Source organism: Agelaius tricolor, unplaced genomic scaffold (genome assembly GCF_023055355.1).
Source record: "Agelaius tricolor isolate 1412-34295 unplaced genomic scaffold, bAgeTri1.0.p SCAF_14, whole genome shotgun sequence".
Classification (NCBI taxonomy): Eukaryota; Metazoa; Chordata; class Aves; order Passeriformes; family Icteridae; genus Agelaius; species Agelaius tricolor.
The window spans coordinates 7,538,452-7,565,653 of record NW_027269274.1 but is presented as its reverse complement, the minus strand read 5'-3'; the positions used below and the strand labels follow the sequence as shown (position 1 = coordinate 7,565,653).

Sequence of the window (27,202 nt, the reverse complement as noted above, 5' to 3'; positions counted from 1 at the left end):
GGTGGGACAATGGAGTTAGTGCAGAGCAGAAGGGTGTGGACCACAAAGCCAGGATCCTTTCCAAGTGCTGCAGACTGATGCAGGTTAAAGCATCACTGTTCAGAAGGATTGGGAGTAGGGCTGCCCAAGATGATAGCTGGACCTGGAATTATTTGGCCCAGAAGGCATGGATTTGAAGAGCTTCAAAAGCAATATCCCTAGTGCTTTCCCTTTAGTGAGAAAAGAATGTTTCTTTTGATGGTGATTATCTTGGATTCTTTAAATCCTGTTGCTGTGATGTTAAAATACGTATTGTGTGGCACAGTGTTCACATTAAATGGGATTCTTCTAATTTCTGTTCTAACCAAGTGAAAATCAGGTCCTTTCCCACAGAGATTGGGGACTGGCATCTGTCCAACATCACTGAGCTGATAGAAGAATAAATTGTTTAATCATGTTGATTGTCCTGAAACCCTACAGGACAATTTAATCTCTGCAACCTAGTTAATTCATAATAGTTTTCTTTTTCTTCTTAGCTGTTTGTACAGAGTGCTTGGAGCTTAGGTTTTTGGCTGGTGAGTTGTATATCTTAACTGCAGGCTGTATGGGAGCTGAAGGCACACAGTTGGGGGAATATTACCCCTGACTTTCAGTGCTGTAATTGAAAGTAGAGTTTGACACATTGGCATCTTTCTGTGTCAGCCATTGTCAGTGGCTTCAGCTGCCACGGTTAAGTATGTAGTCATTCATCCTTGGCAGGCAGCGTCCTTTGCAGCATGAGAGGATGGTCTCTGGATGTTAATGCTCAGCACTCTGGGAGCAGCTGGCTATATCGAATTCAAGGCATGCAGATTTTCTTGGCCATTTTACTTAGCAGATGGGTAAGGCTTGATAGATGGAAGATTTAGTTTCCAAGTCAAGGGCCAAATGTTGCAGTGGGAGAGAAAAGTAAATTATATCACTATTCAGAGGGGAAAGGCTCAGGTACTGTATCACAAAATTGTTGCCATTCATTTTCCTCTGCCTTGCACAAAATGCATGTCATTTCACCTTTCAATATAGCCAACTGTGGCATTCTCCTTCACGTTGAGATGCTTTGCAATACTGTCTGTGAGCCCATTTAATGAGCTTGAAAGCAGTTGCTGCAAATTTATGACAGTTTAATGTCTAAATGCCAGATATTTTTTAAGGTGGAAATGAAAGAGAAATTTGTATTTTGTATCAACCCAAATAGGTGAGTTTTCTTCAGTTCTTTTTTCCCCTCGCCCTTTTCTTCCAACGTATTTTTAAAAGGAAAGTGTATTCCTCACTCCTGATCTGTTCAAATGATTAATATTCACCTTCTTCTCACAAGGTAGCTGGTACCAGTGGTCATTAGAGAGCCTTCTGGTGCTCCCTCCAGACCTCCTGGGTTGGTGGGAGGATAATCTGGGTTTCAGAGAGGCTGCCTGGAGCTTTGGGCAATGGGAGTGTCTGGTGCTTTGGACAGGGGTCTTAGAGTTAAGGTCTGATGTTGCTGTGTGTCCTCTCTAACTGCCTCAGTGTGTATTTGGGTGTTTCCCTGTTTTTATTTGTTGGTGTTTCTAAAATAAGCATGGTAAGATCAGTATGTTTGCCTGAGATCTTTTTTGCAGCTTTATAGAACTGTTTCCAGCAGAAAGACAGGTCATGGATTACTTACATGACTTTAGCATGTGGCTTTAATTTTACAGCATGTGGCATAAATTTTAACACTTTACGAGTCTGCTGAGTTTTGATAAATCCGGGTCTTCAGGAGGTTCTGAGTTTGTCCTATAAAATAATCAGATGAACAGAGAGCTTTGGCTGCTCTACAATAAGTGATAGAAAAGGAGGACAAGCTGAGCTCAGTACAGCTGTAGCACAGGGGTGGTACCTTGCCCAGTAAAGTCTGTTTTCATGTGCTATGGCTTGGTGGCTGAACTAGCACGGTCAGCCTGGCTGAGGTGCTCTGGTCTGTCCTCTGCTCACATTCCTGCTCTGCTCAGTCGCTGAAATTGTCCTCTTTGGAATATTAATGTTATCCTGAGAAGGGGCTGAGCTCCTCCCTGGCCTGCCTTCAAGGCTACAGCTGTAGAAGCAGCACTTTGAAGCACAGGGACAACACATTGTGCTGCTGAGAGGTGTTAACAGTGCTGTCAATAGAGCTCATGGCTGATCAGCCTTGTTCACTGAAGAAGGAATAATTTCTCAGTCCCTGCATCAGATGCAGGAGCTGTAAGTAAATCTAACCTGTCTAGAGTAAGATTTCCACCATGACTTCATGTGAAGAACATACCTGGTTTATGACTGCAGAATGGGGTCACTTGTGCCTTGCCTTTTCCCATATTGCAAATATTTGTCTTGTTCATTGCATTAACATCAAGCCACTCTTTCTATTCAGAATGGCATGTGCACAGGTACTGAAGCCACACAAAGGGTACAATAAACAAGAGATTTTGCTTCTTCATGTAATGTTCATCCCATATTTACCCTATGGTGAGAGCTCTGTTAGCACAGGAAGCTGCTTAATGATATCTCTGTGTTTGTTTTTCCATTGTGCTTAGCATGACAGTTACCTATTTATTTCTGCTGAAGAGGATTACAGGCATTTTTCAATTATAAATGATGCACACAAGCCTTATTTCATCTGTTTACTGCAGACCTATAGAGTGTTAGTCAGTTTTGAGCAAAAACCATCTTGTACAGGAAGCAACATTTGTAGTAGTGGTACTGTGGGTATTTTAGGGCAATTTCAGGATGCTTTTCCATCTGTCTGTTAATACTCACTCTGCAGCATTGTAGGCTTGTGTTTGTGCCTGGAATTCCTTGTCATTCTTGGTGTTTCTTCTGGTAAGTTCTTGAAGGAGTAGGGGGGAAACTCACAGTTCTTCACTCACAAGAAAAGCCTTGCCCAGCTTAGGCAGGCGTGTGTTGGGTGAAGCCAAAGTGCCCAGACCCAGTTACAGACATGTGATCTTTCTCTAAGGTACCAGCAGAAATGTGGAATGCAATAATTCCAATCTGAATAATTCATTGCTGTTGTCCTTCAGGATATGTTCATAAGATAAAATAATACATGTCTGGAAGAACACATATTATATAACAAAGGAAGTAAAAAACAGTTTGTAGAAGGATATAAGCTCAAGCTTCATGACATGGAATCATAAAGCAGGTCAGAAGGACACTTCTTATTCTGTAGATTTTCTTCCGTCTGCTTTTTTTTTTTTTTTTTTTTTTTTTTTTTCTTCCCTTCCTTTCTTTTAAGTATCAGCTGTTATCAGAGACAGGATTCTTGTATGGGTGAATCTCTGATCTCAACCAGTGTGGTAGCTGCAGGCCACTTAAACCAGAGATGTGCAGCAGTGAGGATAGAACTTGACATTTTGGATTTCAGAAACCTGATTTCCTCTGTGAACACAGGCAGAAAAAGGATACAAAGAAGTGAAAAAAAAAAATAGAGAGATGAAAATCAAGGTGGGTTTTTTGGGTTGTTTAAGAATTTGAGGAAGAAAAAGATGTAAGAAAACTTTTGTTCTGAAGTCTGAAGCCTTCCACAAAATGAGAAACCTTTTGATCACTTTTCTAATGGTCTTGCCAAGATCCTGAAACAGTTGTACTGAGGTGTGAGGGAACTGTGTGTGAATGTAAGGTAAGAGGAAGGAAAGCATCTGGAAGGAAAATAAAGCTATATCCCATGCAGGTCTGAACTGACATCTCTGCAAGTGGCACTTGTTTGAATATGATTTTTAAAGAAACATGAGATCCTGCTCCCCGTACCCCTGGAGAAAACAAGATTACAGATGCATGGAGCATTTGCCTTCCAGCCTGCACAGAAATCCTGTGCCTGTTGGTTTTGTGCTGCTGAAGAGCACAGCACATTGCAGAGTGTGCTATCAAAGGGGCTGCAGGGCTGGATCTATACAGCCACACCACCTCAGATTAAAGGGGCACTGCCAGGGCTGAGGTTAAGGATTGATCTACTTTGACACAAAATCCCAAAAGGAAGAGCTCTAACCTTTATGATCCTTTCTGTCTATTTGCTTTTTTTAAACTGATTGCAGCTGTCACCAGAAATAAAACCAAAGTAAACACAATAAAACTCTTTACCACTTATAGTTAGGCAGCAATAAATAAAACATTGTTTAAGTCTAGAGCAATATTTTCTTATGTTCTTGTTCTTCTTAAATGCTAGTAGCATTCTGATGATTTCTTTTTTCAATGGTGCCCGTGGTTAGAGAAACCTGGATAAATGGAAAAGATGCAGGAATGTGTCACATAACAGGCTCTGTATTTTTAGTGTTTCTTTTTGATTTGTCAGATGTCAGAAAGAACCTACAAAGTGGGTAATTTGGTCCACTGTCCTGTGATTATTATTTATACTGGATCCAAAGTGTACAGAGCACCCCTTTGGGCATATAAAAGTTCATGCTTCAAAGAGCTTGCAGCCTTCAGGGTAATGGTGTTATGTCCAGTAACATCTGAGCTGTATATATTTCAAAGCTGCTTTTGCTGCTTTGATAATTTTATTGCATTTCTTGCCCTAGATGATCATTGCAAGTTCTGGAGTACTGTGATGAGGAGAGGATTTTCAATTTCCATTTACAACACCAAACTATTTTGTCTCTAGAGAAGTGCATGAGAATGTGTCCTGAACACAGCAGAGTAGTTCACAGGGCAAATGAACAGAAAAAGAAAAGTGGTTTGTTTTGGTTTATCTCAGTGTAGTTGGCTGAGAAGATAATGAGGTTTCTAAGAATCCTAATTAGTTATGGGGAGGAAGGACAAGATGAGAGGCACTTGTGCTTGTGAAACTTGGGCAGTGAATTCCAATTTTCTTGTCAGGCTATTAAAATTTGTGATATTATTACAGCACATTTTTTGGATGTGCTGTGGTCAATGATGTCCTCCTCCTAAGAGCAGCTCCAGGCTGGTTCTGCCCTTCATTGATCAGTGTGTTCCCTGCTGGGCACAGGGTCCTTTTTCAGGGTTTTCTTCTTTTGTCTCCACTCCTTTCCAAATACATTAATCCACGGCCATAATGTGATTAAACTCTTTTTTTTCCTCATGGCATTGAGGTCATCAGCAGGCAGTAAAATACAGGGCAGCTCTTTTGTATCTGATGCGTTGCCCATTAGGAGCTGTCCATCCAGAAATTACCAACACTGCTCAGGTTCTGAAGCTGGTGGGGAAAAGAAGGAAGAATGTGCCCCATGAGTAAGATACATGGCAGTATTTATCTCCCAAAAGTAAATTGGCAAGTATCTCAAATAGTGGAAGATGTTCACAGAAATTGTGAGTTATTCCTACAATACCTCTGAAGAGGCAAAAGGTTAAAAAAAATTGCATTATTGGTTGTGAATTCCTTGTCTGTGTGCAAGTAAGTGACTGAAATGATGGCTTTAATTTGGAAGTTGTGGAGCTCAACAGGGTTAATCCTTCCTGCTGCCTTTCTCTCCTCTCTCACTCTTGTGGAGGACGTGGGCAATTTTTGAGTGATAGAAGGAATGTTGCAGGTTTTGGTCTAGCAGTGCAGGCAAGTTCACTGTCAAAAATTGATTATTTTTTTCTACATCCTCTCACAGAGCTATTTTGCCTTTCCTTTGTCCAAGTGACACTAAATTAAATAAATTTAAAAATATGAATAGCAATGAGATGCCAAGGCCAAACTCCATTAGGGCTGAAAGGGATCCAGCTTCCCTGACTGCAGTGGCAGCACCAGATTTATGGCCTTGTTGGTAAGGAATGAACTGGTCTGAGATGACTTCTGTTTATCACAGCAGTTCTCCTCTATGGAAGCAAGAGTAGATGGAGAAAAATCAGCTCTGTGTTTTTAGGCTTTGCAAGGCTGATAATTGGTTAATGTTTTAAAGAATGCAGAGGACACTTTTTGTTTTTATTTAACCTTCCTCACTTTATTTTGTGACACCATGTACCTTAGGCATTTGGTGAGGGTCCATTGTAAATGTAAGAACTGAGCAGCTTGTTAGGTAACATCTTTTTCTTTTTCCCTTGTTAGAAGATTAAACTGAAACTGTTCTGCCTAATGCCAGAGTAGATGTAACCAATCCTGTATCCTTTGCATGTAGGTCAGTCAGAGGGACAATTCAGCACTGGATCCCATTATCCATGGGTTGAAGGGCGTTGTACATCATGGTAAGTAGCTGCTTAAACTTTCTACTTGTTGGGAAGGGGAGAGGGGCAGAAATATTGTCCTTAAGGGATCAGGTCACCCCTGGAAGGACACAGTGAGCCCACACATTCCTCATTCACTGATGTTTAAGGGCATCACAGGCATTATTTGATAGGTAAAGATCAGAGTCGTTTGTTACCTGAGAATGGTTTGGGGTGAACAGTAAACAATTTGTTTCTTTTCAGTCAGTGCTCCAGAATGCATAAGTTATCAATCACAACCTGCTGCAATCTATCATTCATATTAGAACTTCGAAGGCAGCCTGGATGCTTCACTCTGTTATTTGTCTTCTGTTTGCTCTAAAAATACACCTCTCTGAAGTTTCTATTTGTAAATAAATTATTTGTCTTTCAAATTTAGGGAACTGATAATGAAACAGAAAATTAACTATCTATGAAAATTAATTAAACTTTGCAGCAGATGAACATCTTTCTAATGCTGGCATAAATACGACCATTCAGCTGTTCTGATGCATATACCTATTATCCTTGAACTTATAGCAGGTACTAAAATAAATATTAATATATTTTATACTTTCATAACCAATTTTTTACTTGGGAATTTTCCTGAAGCCTTACCACAGGTAATGAATCATCAGCAATGACATCAAGATGCTCCGGTTCCCAAAGTACTCTTGTCAGGTTTTAAAATAATGATTTGTAAAGTTTTAATAATCTCATTGTAATTCAAAAGGCATCTGATGAAATGGTGCTCAGTACAATAATAAATCTCTGTTCCATCTATAGTGCTGTGATAAAACATCTTTGTACCTTTTCTGAGGATTGTCTTTAGACATTAGGTAGTGCTGTAGAGCTTAACAGACATTTTTTTTCTCTTGACTGCAAACCTAAAACTAGTTGACAGTGTTAGATTAAAACAAATAGGATCTTGGATTAATTGTTCTCCTTTCAGAATCATTTAACTTTGCAACTGGGAAGGCAAATAAATCCAAACACAGTGAAAAACGGGTTAAAAGATAACATGCCATAAAGTCCTTCATTTAGAGAATTTTCCTTAGGTTTTGCTGCTTATAAATTGCAGTGTTCTGCCGTGAAATAAAAACAACACACTGAGCTGAAAAACTGGTGTGGTTTTCCACAAAAATAGAAGTTATTACTTCACTCCTGCTGGATAACAAAACAGGCCAGCAAAAGCAAAGCTGGGATGTGTTAGGCTGCAAGGTTTTTTTCAATGTCTGTGTAATTTGACACTGCAGCCAAGCTGCCATTGAACTGGACTGGGATCTCTTTTTAGTTCTGTTCTTTACCTGCTTTCTATTCCAAGACTCCAACCCCCTGCAAGCACACAGTGTTTGGGCCACCTCATCAGGTTTTTCTGCTCCCTGTCTTGCTCCTCATGGACAAAGCAGCCACTCATGGATAATCACACCAGTGTCTCCTTAGAGGATTCTTCCATTCCCAACATTAATTGTTTGGGTAGGATGTGACTCGTCCCCAGGCTGTGATTCCCTGGCCACACAATGATCAGTCCATCTCCGTGCTGTCTCACCCACAGCAAAATCTGGGTGGATAAAAGGGGTTTATTTTTGTTTTGCACACAATGCACAGAAGTCTGCTAGTGTTTCAAGTAAAGGAAATCACTTGATATATTTCAATAGCTTGTTTCCTTTTCAAAACATTAAGGAAGAAAAAGAGGAAAATCATGCTTTCCTTCCTGTTTCAAAGGCCCTGATTAAAGGCCTTTTCTAAGGTTCTTTTGGTGGTTAGAGTAAAGGAATTTCCTCCTGCAAAGCAGTTGTTGAAAGAGATCATTCTCTTTAACTTAAATATTGATAGAACACTTCAGTGAAGAATTCTCATATTATCTCTCTTTTAATGTTATTATATAGAATAATAGTAAAGATGTGAGGGTTTTATTCCAGATTCTTACATTTCTTTTCTTGATGTGGTTTACTTACATCTTACATGAGCACAGTTTTATGAATTTATCTGAAAAGCTTCTTCTTGCTTTCTATTTGCCTTGCATTCAACTGAGACCCTAAGGCAACAAGGACTTTTTGGCTGAAACACAATGAAAAACTTGTGGCTTTTGAATAGAGTGGTTGGATCAAGCAAGAATCCAACAAAAGAAGGCAAAATTGAAACCTTAAGTTTCTTTGCATTTTATAACATTTCCATTACATTACCGTGTTGGTTTTAGGTGGTTGTCACAATACAGAGGCATATACATATAATGTAAAATTAAGAATACTTACAAATGCTGAGGTTTTCTTGTCCCTCTCCCTCCATCTGGAAGAGCATCTTTCCTGGGCTGTGCTGCACACTCATTCAGTTCTCAGCATGGGAATGGCACACCCACACAAACCCTCATCATCCTCATTTTGTCATTTACTAGGAGGCCTGGCCCTGTATGGGGACTCCACTCTGTACAGGGCTCCCACATTGGCCTGTCCCCATAGGGTGACAGCTCTGGTAACACTCAGGTGGAAACACAGATGATACTCATGTATGATCAGATAGTCTTGAAAAAAAAAATTTTGTATCCTTCTTCTTTTTTTTCTGTGAAGTTCTTGTACTCTTACATTGCCCTTCCAGGGGTATGCAGACATTTCCAAAGTCATAAGTACTTTCTGTAGAAGTGAAAGCAATTTTTGCTTGATATTTCATCAGGGATTTGAATTACTTACTAATTTGATGGAACATAAATAATTGTGCCCTTCACAGTGTCACCAGCTTAGTAACAATGATAGAGAAACATACACATAAAAATCAATACGGGCTTAGTTGCTACTTAGTTGATTTTGTTTCCTCATCTCCAGGCATAATTTTGTAGAATCTTAATGGTGACATTAAACTTAATTTTACATGAGCAACCATGTAAAGTTTCTTAGCTGGAGGGGAAATCATGGTGCACCAAACTGCCAGCTGATGTCTGGATCTATGATAATGCTTTGGGGTCTGCCCCATGTTCTTGCTGCTGAACAGGTTGTTCCCACACCTCTCCCCAGCTCCTGCATCTGCCCTCCAAGAGCAGCCCAGGATCACTGAGAAGGCTCTTACAGGAGCTGTCAGATGCTTGTTGCTGATTTTGAAATGGCTTTTGGGTTTGTGCTCTGCCAAGGATTTGTCACACCTCCTGCCAGCCAGGTGCCTGCTCTTCTCACGGCTGCTTCCCTGCCCCGGGGCACGAGGGGAGCCACAGAGCCCGGCCAGGAGTGACAGCTGGGAGTGGGCAGCCCTCCCTGGGCAAGGGATGGGGAATGAGCAGGTGGGCTTTGGATTTTCTGGGCCTGACTTGCTCTTTCAGCTCTGAATGCTGGGGGTCTTTTTTAGCTCCTCTTTTAGCTCCTCTGCAAATGCTCATCTCATCGTGAAAGCTGGTGGGAAGGGTCTTCAGCAGTGCTGGTGCTGGCAGGACGGATGATGCAGGTTGTTCATGTTGAAGTTGGACCATAGGTTAAAAAGCCACTGGTGCCTGGCTGTGAGTGCAGCACACATGGGGCAGTCTTGGTGCTGCACATCTGACTCTTCTGCCCATTTTGCTGCCCAGGTGCTCAGCTGGGTGCCCTGCCCTGAGCCCCTCTCTACTCCTCATCCTTCTTTTGTGATGCTGAGGATTGCAGGGCAGGAAGGAGCTGCTTTTGTGCAAGGGCTGAGGAGGTTGCTGAGGCCTCAGAGGGAATGATTGTGCCCTTGTGGGAATAGGGACTGAAATACCAGGTTATGTGTTATACAGTTGATTTGCATTAAAATGGCTATGAAAGCTTTTGCCTGCCACACATTCCAGCAAGGTCTCAGAGGAGCACCTGGCAGGATGGAACTATTGCACAGAAGCATTGCTTTTCCCACCTTTGCTGTCTTTGATTTGCCCTTTTTGGTACTGTTTTGTATGTAAGCCTCTTAGAGAAGCCTTTACCTTGTTTTTACCAGTGCCTGGAAGGCATTAAAATGAGCCTTCTTCCCTGATGTCAGTCCTGGGGCAGCACCCAGTGCTGGAGGCTGTGGGACATTCACAGCCTGGCATGCTGCTCTGCACAGGACCACAATCCTGTTTTACTGTGCAGGCAAAGTGTTGTCAGAGGGGACAGCAGCCCACACTACTCCAGGCCCCTGGAAAAGATTTCAGGGTGATGGAAACCATGTTTTTGTCACTCTGTCCTGTTCTCTGTGGCTGTCGTCAAGAATCTACACTGATCAGCAGAAAATTATTATTAGAGCACAAATAAATTACCACAGCAGAAAAGGCTCAGTGTCACAAAAATGGGGCTCTTATTACCTTCCTTGTCAAAAGTGAGCTCTGAAAATCAAAGCGCTTCCAGATCAAAAGCTTAGGTACAAAGTGAATCAATGGCATCTGTTGCTTGTTTGTGAACATGAGGTGGGGTGAGGGGAGGAGAGGAACCTTGGTTTATTTAAAAAGGAGGTTGGAAAAAATCTTAAAAAGCTGTAACTGGAACCCAGCATGGAGCAGAGTAAAGCCTTGGATCTCCCTTGAGATGGGCCAGAAGTGGTCAGGCAAGGGATTACTAAAATTTCTGGTCTTGCTGGGGAGAACTTAACCAAAATACAGTGGAAACAACTGCTTTAATAATTAAAAAGGATAGAGAATAAATATGTTGCACATCTCTCCAGTTGTCCTAGGTGAAAAATGAGTGAATAACCTGTTAAAATAAATCAGCAGTAAAAAAGAAGCAATCTAGACAGTGTTAGTTACCCTGTGGATCTATCACACCAGAATGCATAATAACAAGAAAACACCATTAGCACCATGACACGTTTTTTCTTTTGTTTTGAACTTCAACCATAACACCGCCTGACAAGCTGTTTGCCTTCTACACCAAATATCATGGGGCTGTAGAGGAGGGTGGGGAAGAGGGGTGAAGGTGAGATGTGATACCATGGGACCTCATCTTTGAAAGAAAAACTTTGAAGAAAGCAGCAGCTCAATTTGGAACAAGGAAGGACCATCAAAGGGAGAGCAACACCGTACGTTAAGCTGAGAAGGAAACGTGGAGGGGCATTTCTTCTTCCTCAGGGATGAGCTGGATATATTCTTTTGTTTTCTGATCTGTTCTTGTGTTCACAGTCAGAGTAGCCCTGTGAAAGGGGCCAGGACACGATTGCTGTGGAGCAAAGGGGAGGAGGAGGGAAGTGGGAAATGAAGATGAGAGCAGAGGTGATAAGTTCACACCTTTATATAGGGCAGCTCTGTGCATAGCTGCAGGGGTCTGTATCATTTAAAGGAATAAATGGTGGAAGTGTTGGAAATCTCTGGTCCTTCTCCTGTCTGCTCTGCAAAAAGCAGTGCTGGTCACAGCTGAGTAAAGATCAGCAAGCTGACAGAGAATTAATAATTGCAAAGAAAAACTAACTCAAACTAACAAAAAAGATTGCACTTGTAAAAGTTAAGAATTAAAGCTGATGCTGAATGTGAACAAATCATCTGCAGGGAGTAGGATTTGAGTGCTATGCTGGTGGGTTTTGGGGCTATTCACTGAGAAATGAGGAGTAGAGAAGTCTGAGAACATGTGGTATTGCTCTGGCTCTGCAGAAACAGATGTGAACAATCCATGCTCCTCTGGGCACTTCTGCTTCACTTCAGCCTCTGCCAGGGTCCAGCTTTTGCCAGGATCCTCCTCTCCTCTAAACTTTGTCATAGTTTCTTTTTCCTCTTATGGCTGGTGCTTATTCTGTATTTCTTAGTTCCCTTGCCTGTCCAGCCTCATGTACTTCTGCCTCAGGTCAGGTTTTGTGAAACCTGGAGAAATCTCATCCCAGTCTAGAATGCCAACAGCTGCTCTGCATCAGCACTGCTTAAGCATGAAAGGTTCAGAATAACATTTTCCTTCTTTAAAGAGTTAAGACCTCTTCTCTGCAGCTAAGCCTTTTCCTCCTAAGCTGTTTTAAGAAAGGGAGTGAGAAAAATTAAGCCTGAGACCAACACGTGGCATGGAAATGTTTTTTTGTGAATAAGAGTCTTGCCTTTTTTATTCCTTCCTCCTGTTTTTTTGTTCCTCTCACTGGTTGTCTCAGATTAAATTAGTCTGCAGGACTGTGTTATTATCTCACTCCCCTCCTCCCTGCCATGCTGTGCTTGCTGTGTCCTTACAGATCCTTACATTGCTCAGCAGAGGCTCTTTTTGAAAAAAAATTAAATAAAAGTGAGAAAAATAATTGCACAATAAATGGCAAGAATTACCCTGAGTACAGAGAACTGTCAGATACTGCTCTTCCTGCAGGATTTACACAGCAAGCATTCATCTGATGATCCTTTCAGTTAAAGTAATATATAACATTTGTAATCTCATCTTTAGAATCACCCCCACGAGTCTGGTCCTTGGCTGTGCTTTGCTGCCTGCTTTATCTGGGAAGTTCTGGCACAGTGGGTGTGCAACATGGTGTCCTTTTGATTATTTGTGTGTGTTTGCTTTTTAAAAGTTTGAATGCAGAAGCTTTAGAGTGTCTTGGCTCATTGTGAAAATGAAATTGGCAATAACATTGTTTAATAAATTTGGGAGACTTTCAAAGCTCTTCATATTGGTATTGCAGATTTCAGTTATTCAAAGTGTAGCTGGGTACCTATCAGGCACTGCACATACGTTAATTTTGGAAATAAGCTCATTTTAAGATATTGTTTTCAATGCAGCCAAGTTCCTGTTTTCTTACAGAAAATCACGATGAAAGTCCCAAAGCATTCCATGAGATATAAATGGACTTGGCATATAGCTATTTTCTTGTGATGTCCAATCCAAGTTCCTGTTAGATTTAAAAGAGTTTTGATCACAGATAGTTGTGTGCTGTTTACCTGCATATCTCAAGAAGCCTCTTACTCTAGTGATTTGGTTAAAATTCAGGTCTATCTTTTTCCACTGATTTACAGACTATTTTTAGCAAGTCAGTCCTCAAAGGCAAAATGTTCAACCAATGGCTCTTTCAAAATAATATTTATTGGCATCAGCTTCTGAAAACTGCAGTAGTTAGTGGAGATCCACTGCTGGTATCTGGTTTAAGATCTGATTTTTTCCTCTGCTCAGTAAATTATTGTGCACAATTTAGTATTAGTTCAGACCTAGTGATGGTGACTGGACAAAGAGTGTAAATAGGTCAGGCTTTTAAAGCATGGAGCATGTCTGCAGTTGCTCTGCCTTTGGGTCAGGTTGTGCAGATAATGGCTTTGTCCCATGCAAAATGCTGGGGAGATTTCTCAGCTCAAACAAAGAATTTGCTGGGTGTGACTTTTCACGTTGCTGTTGTGAGGCACAGACCAAGAGGCAGATGTGAATGGTGTATCAGAAGGTCAAATATGTTACCAGCTGGCTCAGTTAATTGTTTTTTGTGAATGTAAGAGTTGAAATACAGTATTGTCCTTTCATACTGTGGAACACTTAGTATTTTAAATGCCACGTTCATTGTCTTAATGGGCAACAATGAATCTGTGGTGCTTGCTATTTTTACCTTTGAGGTGTTAGAGTGAACCTGTTTTTCCAAGCATTGGTGCTGTAAACAAAGCATTGCTGTTTGTAACCTGTGGGTAAAACTGCATTAGTGGGGAGATGTTTTGGGTACTGCTCTTTGCTGCATCACCTGGCAGGTTACTGCTCTCTCCAAAGGGAATGCTCAGTATTTCCAGGGCCTGTCTTCAGGGTCTGGACCTCTGCTTTCCTGATAGTTTATATTTCTGTTTGGATGCTCAGATGGGAGGAGGACAAGGAGCAGCAGAAGAGAGCATTGCAGGGCTCTGGTTTACATGTGAGAGTGAGTAGGTGGCTCATGGGTCAGTTCTGCAGCACTGATCTCAGTGATTCACAGGTGTTTGCAGGTGAACACATTTGCTTTGCTGTCTTTATTGCTTTTGTCTGCCAGTTATTTCCTGTTACCTGTCAGCAAATGCTGTCTCATCAGTCATGTAGTTTCCAGCCTTTTCCACTTTCTTCCTCCTAGAAACTCTTCACTCTACTCACTCTCTTCCCAGCCTCCTGGACACAGTTCAGGCCCATCCCAGGCACTGTAAATGGGAAACAGGAGCTGGTTATAAAAGACAGTGAGGAAAAGCTTGCTATTATTTTTAACCTTGTTCTTTTTCATTTAGTAGGAACTATGTATACATACACACACGGGCATGTGTATATATATATGTATGTATTAAAAATATTTCTATGATAATCAGTGAATGCTCTTGCTTAGCCTGGAAATTATTCTCCTTCCAGTTTTACCAACAACAATAACTGACTTAACGTTGAAATCTTTGAAATTATATGACTTCAAAATGCCATACTCAAAACTGTCTCAAGGTCTTAGGAACTTTAATTTCATGGCATTTACTGTTTCAATATGCTCTTGAAGGATATGGCAGGCAGGCACTGGAGTTTCAAAGTCCCTTTTTCTTTAAGCTTCATGTGAAGATATTTGTGACTCTGATTTCTAAAACTCTGCACCATGCATCTAGATGGCAAGCGATACAAAAGAATTATATGTTTTCAAAAGTGTTACATTTTTAAAGCATAATCAATTGATTATCATCTATTTTAGTAGTCATTTTAATCCAATTATATGTGTTTTTTCATTTTAATCTTTGGCATTCATTAATGAAAACTTAGAGCGTTGCTTGTAGCCATGAAAAATTAGATCAAGTAAACCCTGCCCTACTTAAACTGTGTATTAGCAAAGCTACTTTTTCCTTGAGAAATATTCTTTTTCACAGCTGACTATGACTTCCCAAGTGCTTAGGAAAAAACCCTCCCTAATTGATAACCAAAAATTAATCATAGTCGGATACTTCCAGTTTGCATTCAAATAAGGTATTTCTCTGTCTAAATAAGCTTCCTTTCCTTGATTATTCATATTGTAGTTCAAAATGTTTAAAAATGAAAGACAGAGTTGGATGAAAATGTAGACTACTTAATACAGTGTGTATTTAATATAAAAGTTATGCATTATTCATTTTTGCAATTTGAATAACTTTGAATTTAGCATCCCTGTTCTTCATCTTTTCCTTTGATGAACAATTAATTATTAAAATATAATATTGTCAGCATATGGCACAAAAATCCTTGAAAGTGTAAAATGAGCTTCCTTCTCCTGCCATCCTTTGATAAAGGGATACCATATTTGTGGTTTTTCAGAGTCTTTATCCAGCATCTTGAGTGATTCCATCATTGTAATAAAAAGATTACAGAAGTTAGAAATAGTTAAATTGTTAATTTTAACTGCAACATTTTTTTTTTTAATTTGAGAGGAAAACACTTTTCAAAACGTGCCTCTACCTCCCAGCTCTTTCATGTGCAGTCACTGGGTGTTAATGAAGGGATGTATTCAGACACTCTTTGGGATTCATCGTGGCCCACTGTATGCTGAGTGCTGAGACAGCTCTGAAATAGAAATCCAGTGTCAGGGTTTGTGTAGTGCATTTGGAAATCAAGTCCTGTGACTGAGTTTCTAGTTTTTCTAACCAAGTTTTTTCTGCATAAAAATGAGCCAATCAAATTAAATGCGACCTTTTGCTGTGATTATGACTTCTTGATTAGAATGTCTTTGAACTTTGGCCAATCACATATATTTTAGTATTTATTATTTAAGCACACTTTTTCTCACAGAGGTATGCTATGACGAGGAAAAAATGTGGATTTTTATTTGTTTATTTCCTTTTTGGAGGTGCAGATGTGGTCAAAATTTACTTGGATTAGAAAGAAAGGAATTGTTCACCAAGAGTTTGCAGTAGTGCCTTGACTTTAATAGAATTACTCATATTTTGGAATGCTAAAAGCTATGAAAACATCACAGACCTGTTGATATTGTGCAGAAAGTAGAAGATACGTGAAGTGTATGTATCATTGGCATCGTGCAGCAGCAGTGGAGTTAAGTCCCCCAATTATCAGACTGCTGCTAAGAGGTTTAGGCAATTCCTGATTTGATCAAGACTTATAGAAGACTGTGGGATGCTGTGGAAGTGAATTCTGCAGACTTCATCCTATTTGGAAGAGGTGTGTGTCAATCACCAGCCCACCTGCTTCTCCCTTCTGTTGGGGCGGGAGGGGGTGGTGCTGGGTTTGCTCAGCAGCCCTGGTGAGACAGAAAAAAAGAGTTCCCTGTGCCCAAGTGTGGGCTCCTGTTTGAGGCACGCAGGGTACTGAAAATAAGGAACAGAGATGTCCAGGATACTGAAAGTAAGGAGTAGAGATGTCCAGGATACTGAAAGTAAGGAGTAGAGATGTCCAGGATACTGAAAGTAAGGAATAGAGATGTCCAGGGTACTGCAAGTAAGGAATAGAGATGTCCAGGATACTGCAAGTAAGGAGTAGAGATGTCCAGGATACTGCAAGTAAGGAGTAGAGATGTCCAGGATACTGAAAGTAAAGAACAGAGATGTCCAGGATACTGAAAGTAAGGAGTAGAGATGTCCAGGGTACTGAAAGTAAGGAGTAGAGATGTCCAGGATACTGCAAGTAAGGAGTAGAGATGTCCAGGATACTGAAAGTAAGGAGTAGAGATGTCCAGGGTACTGCAAGTAAGGAATAGAGATGTCCAGGATACTGCAAGTAAGGAGTAGAGATGTCCAGGGTACTGCAAGTAAGGAGTAGAGATGTCCAGGAGAGCCCCTCATGTCAGCCTGCCTGAGGCAGTGAGCACCTTTGCACTGAGGCTGAGAGGGCGCCTCAGCCTCTGAGTCAACATGAATTGCAGAGGATAAATGCTCAGGGATGGCAGGGAAATTGCCTTGCCTGCAGCTGTTCCCTCCTTTTGTTTGTTTCTTTTTCTTCACTGCTGTTAAATATTACCAGCTTGTCACTGTTACTTGCAGGTGAATGCTTCCAGTGCTTAGGTCTGCATTTCAGGCTGTCCAAGGAGATTCTCAGATAAAAAAAGGTTTGTCCCCAGACTGCTGGAGCCTGGGGAGGACTTTCTTGGATTGGGGAGAAGGGGCAGCAGTTCTGCCTGTGAGACCTATCTGTGGTGGAGTGCTGGCTGTGTCTGGCAGCGCCCTGGCAGTGCCACCAGTGTGGGTGGGTGCAGGCAGACCTGAACAAGCGCTGCTTGGATGTTGCTTTGAGCACCACGCTGAGCTTCAGCAGTGTCCTGTGTCCCTGCTCCTCAGCCCAGCTGCCTGGCAGCTCCCAGAGAAGTTTGGCTGAGCAGCATGGCTCTGCCTCCTCCATCTCAGCAATCCACTGAGGGTCTGACTCTGCTCCTGCATCCCTTTCTGCTGCTGGCAGAGATGGGACAGATGCACTGCCTGGTGTGCTTTGGTCAGGCAGCAGCAAACAGGACTGGCTGTGTCCCACTGGGTTCTGTCCTGCTGCCATCAGGCTGGAGAGCCACTGAGTGCTGGAACCACTGACTGCAGCATTATTTCTGTACTGACATAAACCAGTGGGGAAGCAAGTGCACTTCACACCTGCACACGTTCAGATTAGGAGGGTGTGTGTTTGGGATGGGGCTGACGAACATTTTGGCTGCTCTTTTAATAAACCACATGTCAGCTCTTACAGAGGGTTTCCATTTTTCATTACATATATGATAAAATATGTTGTTGCCATTACACCTTGTTAAGCTGCCTAGCGATGTGATGTCTGTTTTAAAGACACATAAAAAAAAAAGTGTAATCCTGCTTGTCAATCTTCCCTGCAGAGAAGGAGACCTTTCTGGATCCCTTTGTGCTGAGGGAACTCCTGCCAACATCTCTGGGGAGCTACTACCGCTACACAGGTTCCCTGACTACTCCTCCCTGCAGCGAGATCGTGGAGTGGATCGTGTTCAGGAAGCCTGTGCCCATTTCTTACCACCAGGTGTGTTTGTTTTGTCAGTGAAGCCCACCCCTTAATTTGCCCTCCTTAAGACAGTGTTTTTCACTGTTTAATTTGGAGAACACAAATGTTTCTGTTGACAAAAAAGGAAGTGTCGGTGATTTTTTTTTTATTATTCTCTAAAGTAATATTGTTTCTGAACAGGAGCCATCAGTCTTGAGAAGACAGTACAACATGAAACCCAGTTTCCTTTCAGTGATTTATTTCATATTGTTTTTGTTAAGATTAAATTAAGCTATGGTGTAAATAGTTACATAGAGTTCCCTTTTATTCTTTTTAATTGAAACTTTCTTTTCAAAGTAAAGTGAGTGATTTCAGTTCTGCTCAGATTTAGTAATTTGAACTAATTACATTAGAAAAGACATTTTTCCATTAATTCTCCATGCTTAAATGTTTTTATAACACAGTAAAGCTGCCATTATGTGCTCAGCGAGCTGGTGCACAAATCTTAAAAATTAGCACATAGCAGCTTTTAATGTAAATAGACACAATGTCTGGAGTTTGAAGAACTATCCTGATAAGGCAATGTCTAGATGAAGTCAAATGTTTGACAGTTCAGTGTATTTTGACATTGTAAGACTGTGGTCTTTAGAAAGCCAACCTGCTGGACTTAGTCTTGCCTGTTATTCATCTGTTATAATCCACTGTAAAAAAATGTTTTTACATTACTAATTCTGTCAAGTGCACATGAACAGCTCACTGGGTGATCCTGACTGACAGATGTTGTGCTCAAAGGTTTCACAAGTACAGAAGACACTTGCCATACCCCTGCTCCAGGCTTTTTTGCCTGTTTTCTAGATCTCGATGCTTCTCCCAAAGATTCTTTCATCTTTTTTTTGACAGCCTGTGTTCAAAACCAGTTGCAGTGCTTCAGCTGAGGCCCTCCAGAGGCTGAGGGACACATCAGGATTCATGTCTCAGCCCCCCCATCCTGGTGTTATTTTGCCTGTTTCACAAAAGTGTGATGGTGCTGCCTGTGTTCAGCTCCTGGTCAGCAGGAACCCTTTTGCTGGAGGCTTTCCCTGGAGCTCTCTGGCAGTGCTGAGCACACTGTGCCCCCAGGCAGCCCCCAGTTCTGGCTGGAGCCTGGGACTCTGCACATGGTCCTGTTTGAATCAGACCCCTTGTTTTTTTTCAGGCTATTTCTCTGATTGTCGAGATCATTTTGAATTCTGTCCTTGACTGCAGGATACTTGCAATCCCTTGTAGCTTTTCACTACATCAATAAGTTTACTGTTTATTATTTGGTGGCTGCAAGGCCTGGCCCATGCTCAGTTTTATACCCTGTGTGCACATCAGGTGGGTCATGACTTCTTTTTTCTTTTTTAACAAACACAAATAAAATAGTAAATATCAATTTCAGCTGTCGGTATAAAGGTACTTTATCCTGGAATAGCTCCTTTCCTGTGCTGTACAGAAGTAACTGTTCCAAATCAGGCCTTTAAAATTTGGCATTGTGCTGCTCTGTGCATGTGCATGTGGTTGAAGGGCTGGGAATTGTGTGTGTAGACAGACTTTCATTGATACTACAGCACATGTGGAATAAATAATAGCACTCCCCCCTCCCCAGTAGCTCTAGATGTGTGTGTTTCAAGAGCCTGCCACCCTGCCACCGCTATGATTATTATTTGTTCCTCTAACAGAAACAGTGTAACATAATCCATTGCCATAGTTTAACCTTCTTTATCACAAACCCCATGAAGCAGCCTGTAATCCCAGGGGATGACAGTGATACTGTTTAAGCTTTGTTGCTGTTCCAATTAAATTCGTGCTTTTGTGTAAAATACCTTGCTGGAAAAAGGACAGTAGTGAAGCGGTCCATTTGTGGAGGCTTCTCTATTTTATTTGCAGTCCTCCATCATCATCATCTTCCCTGATAATTAGACAACAAACCAGGACAAGCTGTGTCACCCTGTGGCTGCATTGTAAAGCTAAGTGCATTCAATGACCCAAAGCATGGCATTATCTCTCGTAATGCATACCTCAGAGTAGCTCATTGTGCTCACAACAGTTTCAGTATTTTTAATTGCCATTTGTATATCCAACCCTTAGAAAACTACACATCAGGCTTTAATGGTTTGTAATTGCATGACTCAAGAGTTTTAGATCAGGTTTTCCTGTATCTACAATAGTCTTACAAGAGCTTTTAATTTCTTCTTCTGAACAGGAGCTCTTGTACTCCTTGAAGAGCATGAATGTAGCTCCTTGACTGCAGATCTTAGAATATTTTTTTTTCCTGGCAGCTATAGATAAATTAATTTCTCATTTGTCGTCGATAATATTTTTATAGTGAAAGTGAGGTTGAAATGGCTTATATATACTTCAACACATAAAAAGTGGAAGGTTAAAAATCACGTTTGAATTGGCAGTTGTTAAAATGCAATTATACCTCCCCAAGGTAGCATGGCAGAAGAAAATATTTTAAAAGTTCTCTCTGAAAGTTTAAAAATTCAATTAATGTCACAGATGTCTAAGTCTAGAGACTTGACTTCAGAAAAGGAGTTACTACCTAAGTTCTTGCACTTTTATAAAGTCACCTTAAGCCCAGTTAGCTGGCTTCATCAAAACTGCTTCCAGTGCATGAAGTACAAAAGGTCTATAAATAAGCACAAGAGTTTTGATCTGTGCTTTTATAGAAGGGTGTAGCAGGATCATCTGTTGGGGGGGGGGGGGGGGGGGGGGTTTAAAGACAAAAGTGTAAGTCAGTCCTTTCACCCCTTTTTTAATCCATCCTCCTATGCTTTTGAGGGGGTCCTGCTAATAATTAGGAAATGGTTTTTGAAATTTTTCAAGATGTTTCTTTGAAAGAATCAGAAACAGCATTGTGTTGAGAACCTGGGAATAAGTTATTCATATAAGATACAGGGGAAAAAAAAAAAGGACAATTCAAATCCCAGCATCCACACCTGCAAGCCTGGAAGTGGCACCTGAGCTCTGGAAGCAGCACCTGAGCACTGGTAGTGGCACCTGAGCTCTGGTAGTGGCACCTGAGCTCTGGAAGTGGCACCTGAGCACTGGAAGTGGCACCTGAGCTCTGGTAGTGGCATCTGAACTCTGGAAGCAGCACCTGAGCACTGGTAGTGGCACCTGAGCTCTGGTAGTGGCACCTGAGCTCTGGAAGTGGCACCTGAGCACTGGAAGTGGCACCTGAGCTCTGGTAGTGGCACCTGAGCACTGGAAGTGGCACCTGAGCCCTGGTAGTGGCACCTGAGCTCTGGTAGTGGCACCTGAGCACTGGAAGTGGCACCTGAGCTCTGGAAGTGGCACCTGAGCACTGGAAGTGGCACCTGAGCTCTGGTAGTGGCATCTGAACTCTGGAAGCAGCACCTGAGCACTGGTAGTGGCACCTGAGCTCTGGTAGTGGCACCTGAGCTCTGGAAGTGGCACCTGAGCACTGGAAGTGGCACCTGAGCTCTGGTAGTGGCACCTGAGCACTGGAAGTGGCACCTGAGCCCTGGTAGTGGCACCTGAGCTCTGGAAGTGGCACCTGAGCCCTGGTAGTGGCACCTGAGCTCTGGTAGTGGCACCTGAGCACTGGAAGTGGCACCTGAGCTCTGGAAGTGGCACCTGAGCACTGGAAGTGGCACCTGAGCTCTGGTAGTGGCACCTGAGCTCTGGTAGTGGCACCTGAGCTCTGGTAGTGGCACCTGAGCACTGGTAGTGGCACCTGAGCTCTGGAAGTGGCACCAAGGCTCCCTACCTGTGATGGGAACTGGTCATTGGTGGTCACCCCTCCCTGCTCATCCCCTGCTGTCCCTCTGCTGAAGGGGGCTCAGATTACTGGTTTGAGAGGAAATTAAAGAATGGTAGTAGGTGCCTCATGAGTCAGTGGATGATGCTCAACTGCCCTGTTACACACTTCTTTGATTATTTTTATCAGCTTTATCAACTGAGGAGCCATGATAATTCTTCCAGTTTTAAGATTTGGGGCTCACATGATTCTCCAGAGCTTTTAGAGCAGACACACTTAATGAAAAGTGTGTGAGTTTCAGTGATTAAGCTGTCATTAAGCTATGAATGTTAGTCAAGTCCCTTTTTCAATTCCTGGGCCAGATTCTGTGCTCCCAAAATCCATACTATCAATATGTGTAACTGATGTGATGCAAACAATATCAGGACTGATTCCTTCTCTGCTCTGTCTTGTTCAGTCTTTCCAGCAGCGACATAACTAATTCTAGTTTTTGTCCTGAATGATAACAAGGTAACAGTAAATACTGTACCTGGGAGAAAAATATTAGCTGAAAATATTTTCTCCTTAGTTTGCTAGTATTTTTTTTCCTAAGAAACACTAAGGTACAAAGTAACAGAAAAGTTTTCCAATTACAGTCCTTTCTTACAGGTTAATACGTTTTCTTATAAATAGCTCAGATCTGAATCCAACAGAAGAACTTACTCCCAGAGGAGTATTTGCTAGCTGTGCCTAAAAGTGCTGCTCGAGCTGTCTGTGAAGCTTAGCCTGGCAGCTAAACTTGGTGAGGTATTCAGAGATAAGGAAGTTTTGCCTTATCCAGGAGAAAGCTCTCGGTGTGGAATGACCTGGAAGCACTTTCTGATGCAATACTGTGAAACAAAGCGGTGCCAGCGGTGAGGAGGCTTTGGCAAGGCTGTGTCACACACAAAAGGGATCTTAAGGGCAAATGTTCCTTTGCCAATGACAGATGTCCACAGGTTCTAGAAGGCCTTCTCCCATGGTGGGCAGGATAAGCTCTGTGCTGAGATAAGGTGGTTGGCAATAATTTCAGTGGGCAGTCTGACTTCCCATGTGCTTTTATCAGTCTTGGCATCAACATTTTACTTCCTTCCATTTTGCTGTCTTATCAGCCACCCGGATTTCACCACATTGTTTTTCTAATTAACATCTCTTCTCTCCCCTGCCATGATGGCTGCCATCAGCTGGAGGCATTCTACTCCATCTTCACCACTGAGCAGCAGGACCATGTCAAGTCTGTGGAGTACCTGAGGAATAACTTCCGACCAGAGCAAAGGCTGAACAACAGGAAGGTGTCCAAGTCTGCTGTGAAGGATGCTTGGAACCAAGACATGACAGACATCTTGGAAAATCCACTCGGTACAGAAGCTTCCAAAGGTAGATTATGCTTTAGAATTTTACACCTGACTAATAGGAGAATTTTTTTTCTGTCTACTTTGTTATCAAATGGTATTAAGAACAGCTGTGAGCTACCAAAGAAATAATGCAGGTTGTGCAGGCATTCCTTGTTGGTAAGTGTCAATAAATTAACTAATTCTGCTTATGCTGCTGATATCTGTAGAACTCGCTGTCACAAGGTGCCATGACAATACAGCCTTAGAATATGTGGGTCTCAGAGCCACAAAAAATGAATCTCAAACTGGCAATGTCCCTGGTTCTGCCAGCTGGCTGTAGGGCCATGGAGATACCAGACAAAAAGGGAAAACCAAAGGGCCAAGGTCAGAGGTAAAATTTCAGCCCCATTAGCACTGAGGCATTGGGTGTTTGAATGAAAATAGAGTGTCCAGATGTGGTTATGGGATTCATTTCTCCGGTAACAAGACTTCTGAAAAACTGCCAACCTTTTAATTCAGCGTTTGTATCACTCTGTTGGTAATGGTGACAGGAGGAAAATAATCTCTTCCTTTTAGGCAGGTGATTTTCTAATGTCTTGCTGAAGTGTTTCATGTGTCTTTTTGTAGAGCAGCTGGTGCTTGCTTCTGTCAGACACCAGATAATGAGCTGGAGGGAGGTTCCTGTCGCACTGGCACAGGCAGCCCTGGCTAGAGGAGCACATCAGAAATTCTGAGAGAAATGTGTTCTGGATAAAATAAGACTAGAAATAAATATCATTTACTACTTTTATTTGCCTCTATTTTACTGACTGGTGTTATTTATGGGTAGAAGAAATCACATGTACTTTCCAGTCTTCAGTCTTGTGAAGTGCTTGGTGCTTAACCAGTAGAGGTAAAGAAGAGAGGGGCAGTTTGCCAGAAGGAAACAGAGAAGCAGATTTACAGGCTTCCCTTTTTTACCTGGCATTTTCACCTGGCCAGGCACAGAAAGTGCAGATTTTAGAGGATGTGAATCATGAAAACAGCTGCGTTCAGCAACCTCACCTTCCCAAGAGAGTGCTGGGAGAGTGTATTTCTCAGGGCTCATTATTCTCTGAGCGTGCTTATTTATATATATATATATAATATACACGTACACAAACCTCATGTACCAGGCAGCCTTGGGACAGAGAATTTACATCAGAAGTGAGAAGGAGATCTTGGGAATGAAGAAACTCTGCTACGCTCGGATGCTCTGGCCTGTAGTTTTCAATCAGTGTTGTAACAGCAACATGTGTCAGTAATTTCTTCAGTTATATCCTCTGTACATATTATTTACCCACAACAGTGATGAAAGTTAATGAGTTACATTATGCTAAAAGTGACAAAACTGACTCGTTTTTATTGTGAGTGCAGCCAAGGTACCTCTGATATAACATTCAAGGAGATGTAACTGCTTTGGCACATGCCTGCATATTCCTCCCTCACTGGATTGTTTGTGAGATTATAAAGAATCTTGGGGTGGTTTTCACCACCACAGCAAATAACTGAGACCTGCAATTTTGTCAGAGCATTACAAACACTAAGGTCTGTAGTTAATGGGCTGATCTTGAATTTGGAGCTGTCGAGACCAAAGGAGCACCTTGAATAACCAGAAAGATTCACCATGACTTCGATCTTTAAGAACCAAGCACACGTGGCTTAGTTATGAGTCAGGCAGTCCACAGGAGCAAGGGACCAGCACAACCATGTTCATGTTTATGTGGTCTGGTTCCTGGGGACTTGTTTCCTGAGCAGGTTCTCCATGGGTCTCTGCTATTATGTTCAAGTACCCTAATGCTCTGTGTTTTTGCCTGCCTGCCTTGAATTTGTGACGTGAGAGACCCTCAGGTGGGGGACATGCATTTCCCATGGTCTGACAACATTCAGCGTGCCAGGGATGAGGCTGGAGTTGCTGATCTCTTCCTCCCCTCAGCTTTTGCTTTAGGAGGCTATTGGCTGGGCAATAGGCTATTGGGTTGTTTTGTACCAGCTCTGTTAGCTTGTCACTTTCTGGGTTGTGTGCACACCAGGGGACACTGAAAATAGGTGCATTTTTTTCATGAACTTAAGATAAATAGGTTGGCGCAGTGTTGCTAACACAAAATGTAGCATATCCTCCAAAGGTTACAGGGGTGAGATATAGTTGTTCCAGAAATATAACAACGTGGATGGTTCTGGCCCCTTTTTTGACAAAGCTGAGCAGTGATGATGTACCCGGTCCACTGCACATTCTGAACTACTGACATATAAATAAAATGAGTTGAAGTCATAATACTTGAGTGAAAGCAAAACCTGTTGTTTATTCAGCTAGTGAATATAGTACCACTTTATACAGTGTCATTCATGCAAAAGGACTGAGGAACAGAGTGCATGAAGTGCTTCCCAGCCAGACAGTCTTGCACAGAAGAGTGTAAGGTTAACATTACAAATTTCTCTTATGCAGATTCTTCTGCATACCTCCTGATTGCACCTCAATGCTTTCCACATTGCATTAGGCAATGTGACCACTGGCTGTCACATGGTGACTCTTGTCTGCCCTCCCTGTTCCTGATTTGTGTGTTCTAGGAAAAGGCATGGTCACGAAAATGTGTCTTTTAGCTGCTGCAAGGTGATATGGTTTGTGATGGTCTCCAGCTCTGCAGGGGAAGTTCGGGTGTGTTTGTCGGTGTGAATTTTTGCAATTTGTTTCCTCTGTCACACTCTATTAAGTCTGTGGGCAGTATTGCTAATCTGGAAAACAGTGTAGCATTCATTATGTAAGCCTTTCTTATTTTGGAGGAAAATGTGCCCAGAACAATTTGCATAATGTTCAGAATAATTTTCAGAATTCCCTGGTGAATAGGGAATTTCAGATCAACACAAAGCAGTGGTCCATTGGCAAATGTGCCATCCTGAACAGTTTGGGACCAAAGGGCTCTCAGCTATTTCTCTCAGCCATTAAAGCTATCTCAGGTCACAGAACTGTGACCAGTAGCATAACCTGCAGATACACTGGAGGAAAACTTTCTCACTCTGTACCAGTCCTCTGAGTATTTCCTTAGCAAAGCCCCAGAAGTGGTGGCACTTGGTAAACAAAAGGTCTTCTGGGAAAGGCTGTTTTAGGTCAGTGCTCTTGTATACAGTTTGTTAACCAGTGTGAATGTTACCAGCCTTTTGCTTTGCAGTTACTCTCCTCTCCCTTCTCTTGTTTTAATTCAAAAGAGGCAATGAAGAGAGGGGCATTGTTTTCAATCATCAGAACACAAGATGGTGAAATACTTCAGCTAATTTGAAATAGGACCAATTTTTCACTTACAAGTGAAAACTCCAGATTTTTTTTTGTGTCAGAGTTTAACAAGAAGAGTTTTCCTTTATTCCATTATCTTATTGCTTCCTCCTATTGGCAAAAGCTGATTTAAAACAGTTCTCTTGAGGACTACTTGTATGCCTGGAATAAAAGCATATGCATAAGACCTTTGCTGAATCAGAGCCCATGAGCTGAGCTTAATTTTTAAGTTGACCCTGGAGCTATTTCAAAAAACCATACAGATGATGTTTAAAGATCTTATTTCTGAAATCCACCATCCAGGTTAAATACTGTTCAGCTATGTAATTGTAGCAACTGGTGGGTTGATAATAAACCTTTGCACAGTGATATTTTTTAACAAGATGAGACTTTCAGAGATCCAAACTATACAGTGGATTATACTGTTGAATGAGGCATCATATAACAAGAGGGCTCACCCATGTTACAGTACTAATTTATGTAAAGTTTTGAAAAGTTAGAAGTTCTCTGTACAGACATTCTAAGCCAAGAATGCATTTGTAAAGCATTAATCAGATACTGTAATTATCAGTGCCTGTGGCAGTGTCTGACTTTTTGGACAAGACAATCTCTTTTAAAAGTCCTTCCTTTCTTCTCTGGCCTGTCCTCTGTGGCTCAGGACTGTGTTGCTCTGTCACATCATATATTGTGCTCCTGCATCTCCTGGGCTGCTTTCAAGCAGCTCTGGTAGAGGGATTGCTAATTATTTATTGCTTTAATAGTGTACATTGATCATCAGGGACAAACAGAATTCATACATAAAGGTCCATCCAGTTCAAGGATCTGGGTCTGCAGGGGATTCTCACTACTTTCACATGTTGTCTCATCAAGCAGAGCTGTATTTACAAAACATTACCTGCTTTAGTAAGGTGTAGGCATGGAAACTCAGGAGGAAAAGGTGTTT

The 27,202-nt window shown here is 41.8% G+C and overlaps 1 protein-coding gene across 1 annotated transcript in view; it reads left to right on the top strand.

Annotated features, from left to right (window-relative positions):
* The window catches only part of PTPRG (protein tyrosine phosphatase receptor type G), a 394,955-nt gene that overhangs the window by 277,607 nt on the left and 90,146 nt on the right, over positions 1-27,202 (top strand). Inside the window, exons 6-8 of the mRNA XM_071439469.1 lie at positions 6,066-6,132; positions 17,755-17,912; positions 22,824-23,016. Of these exons, the coding sequence (XP_071295570.1) occupies positions 6,066-6,132; positions 17,755-17,912; positions 22,824-23,016 (418 nt within the window). The remainder of the gene's footprint in view (positions 1-6,065; positions 6,133-17,754; positions 17,913-22,823; positions 23,017-27,202) is intronic.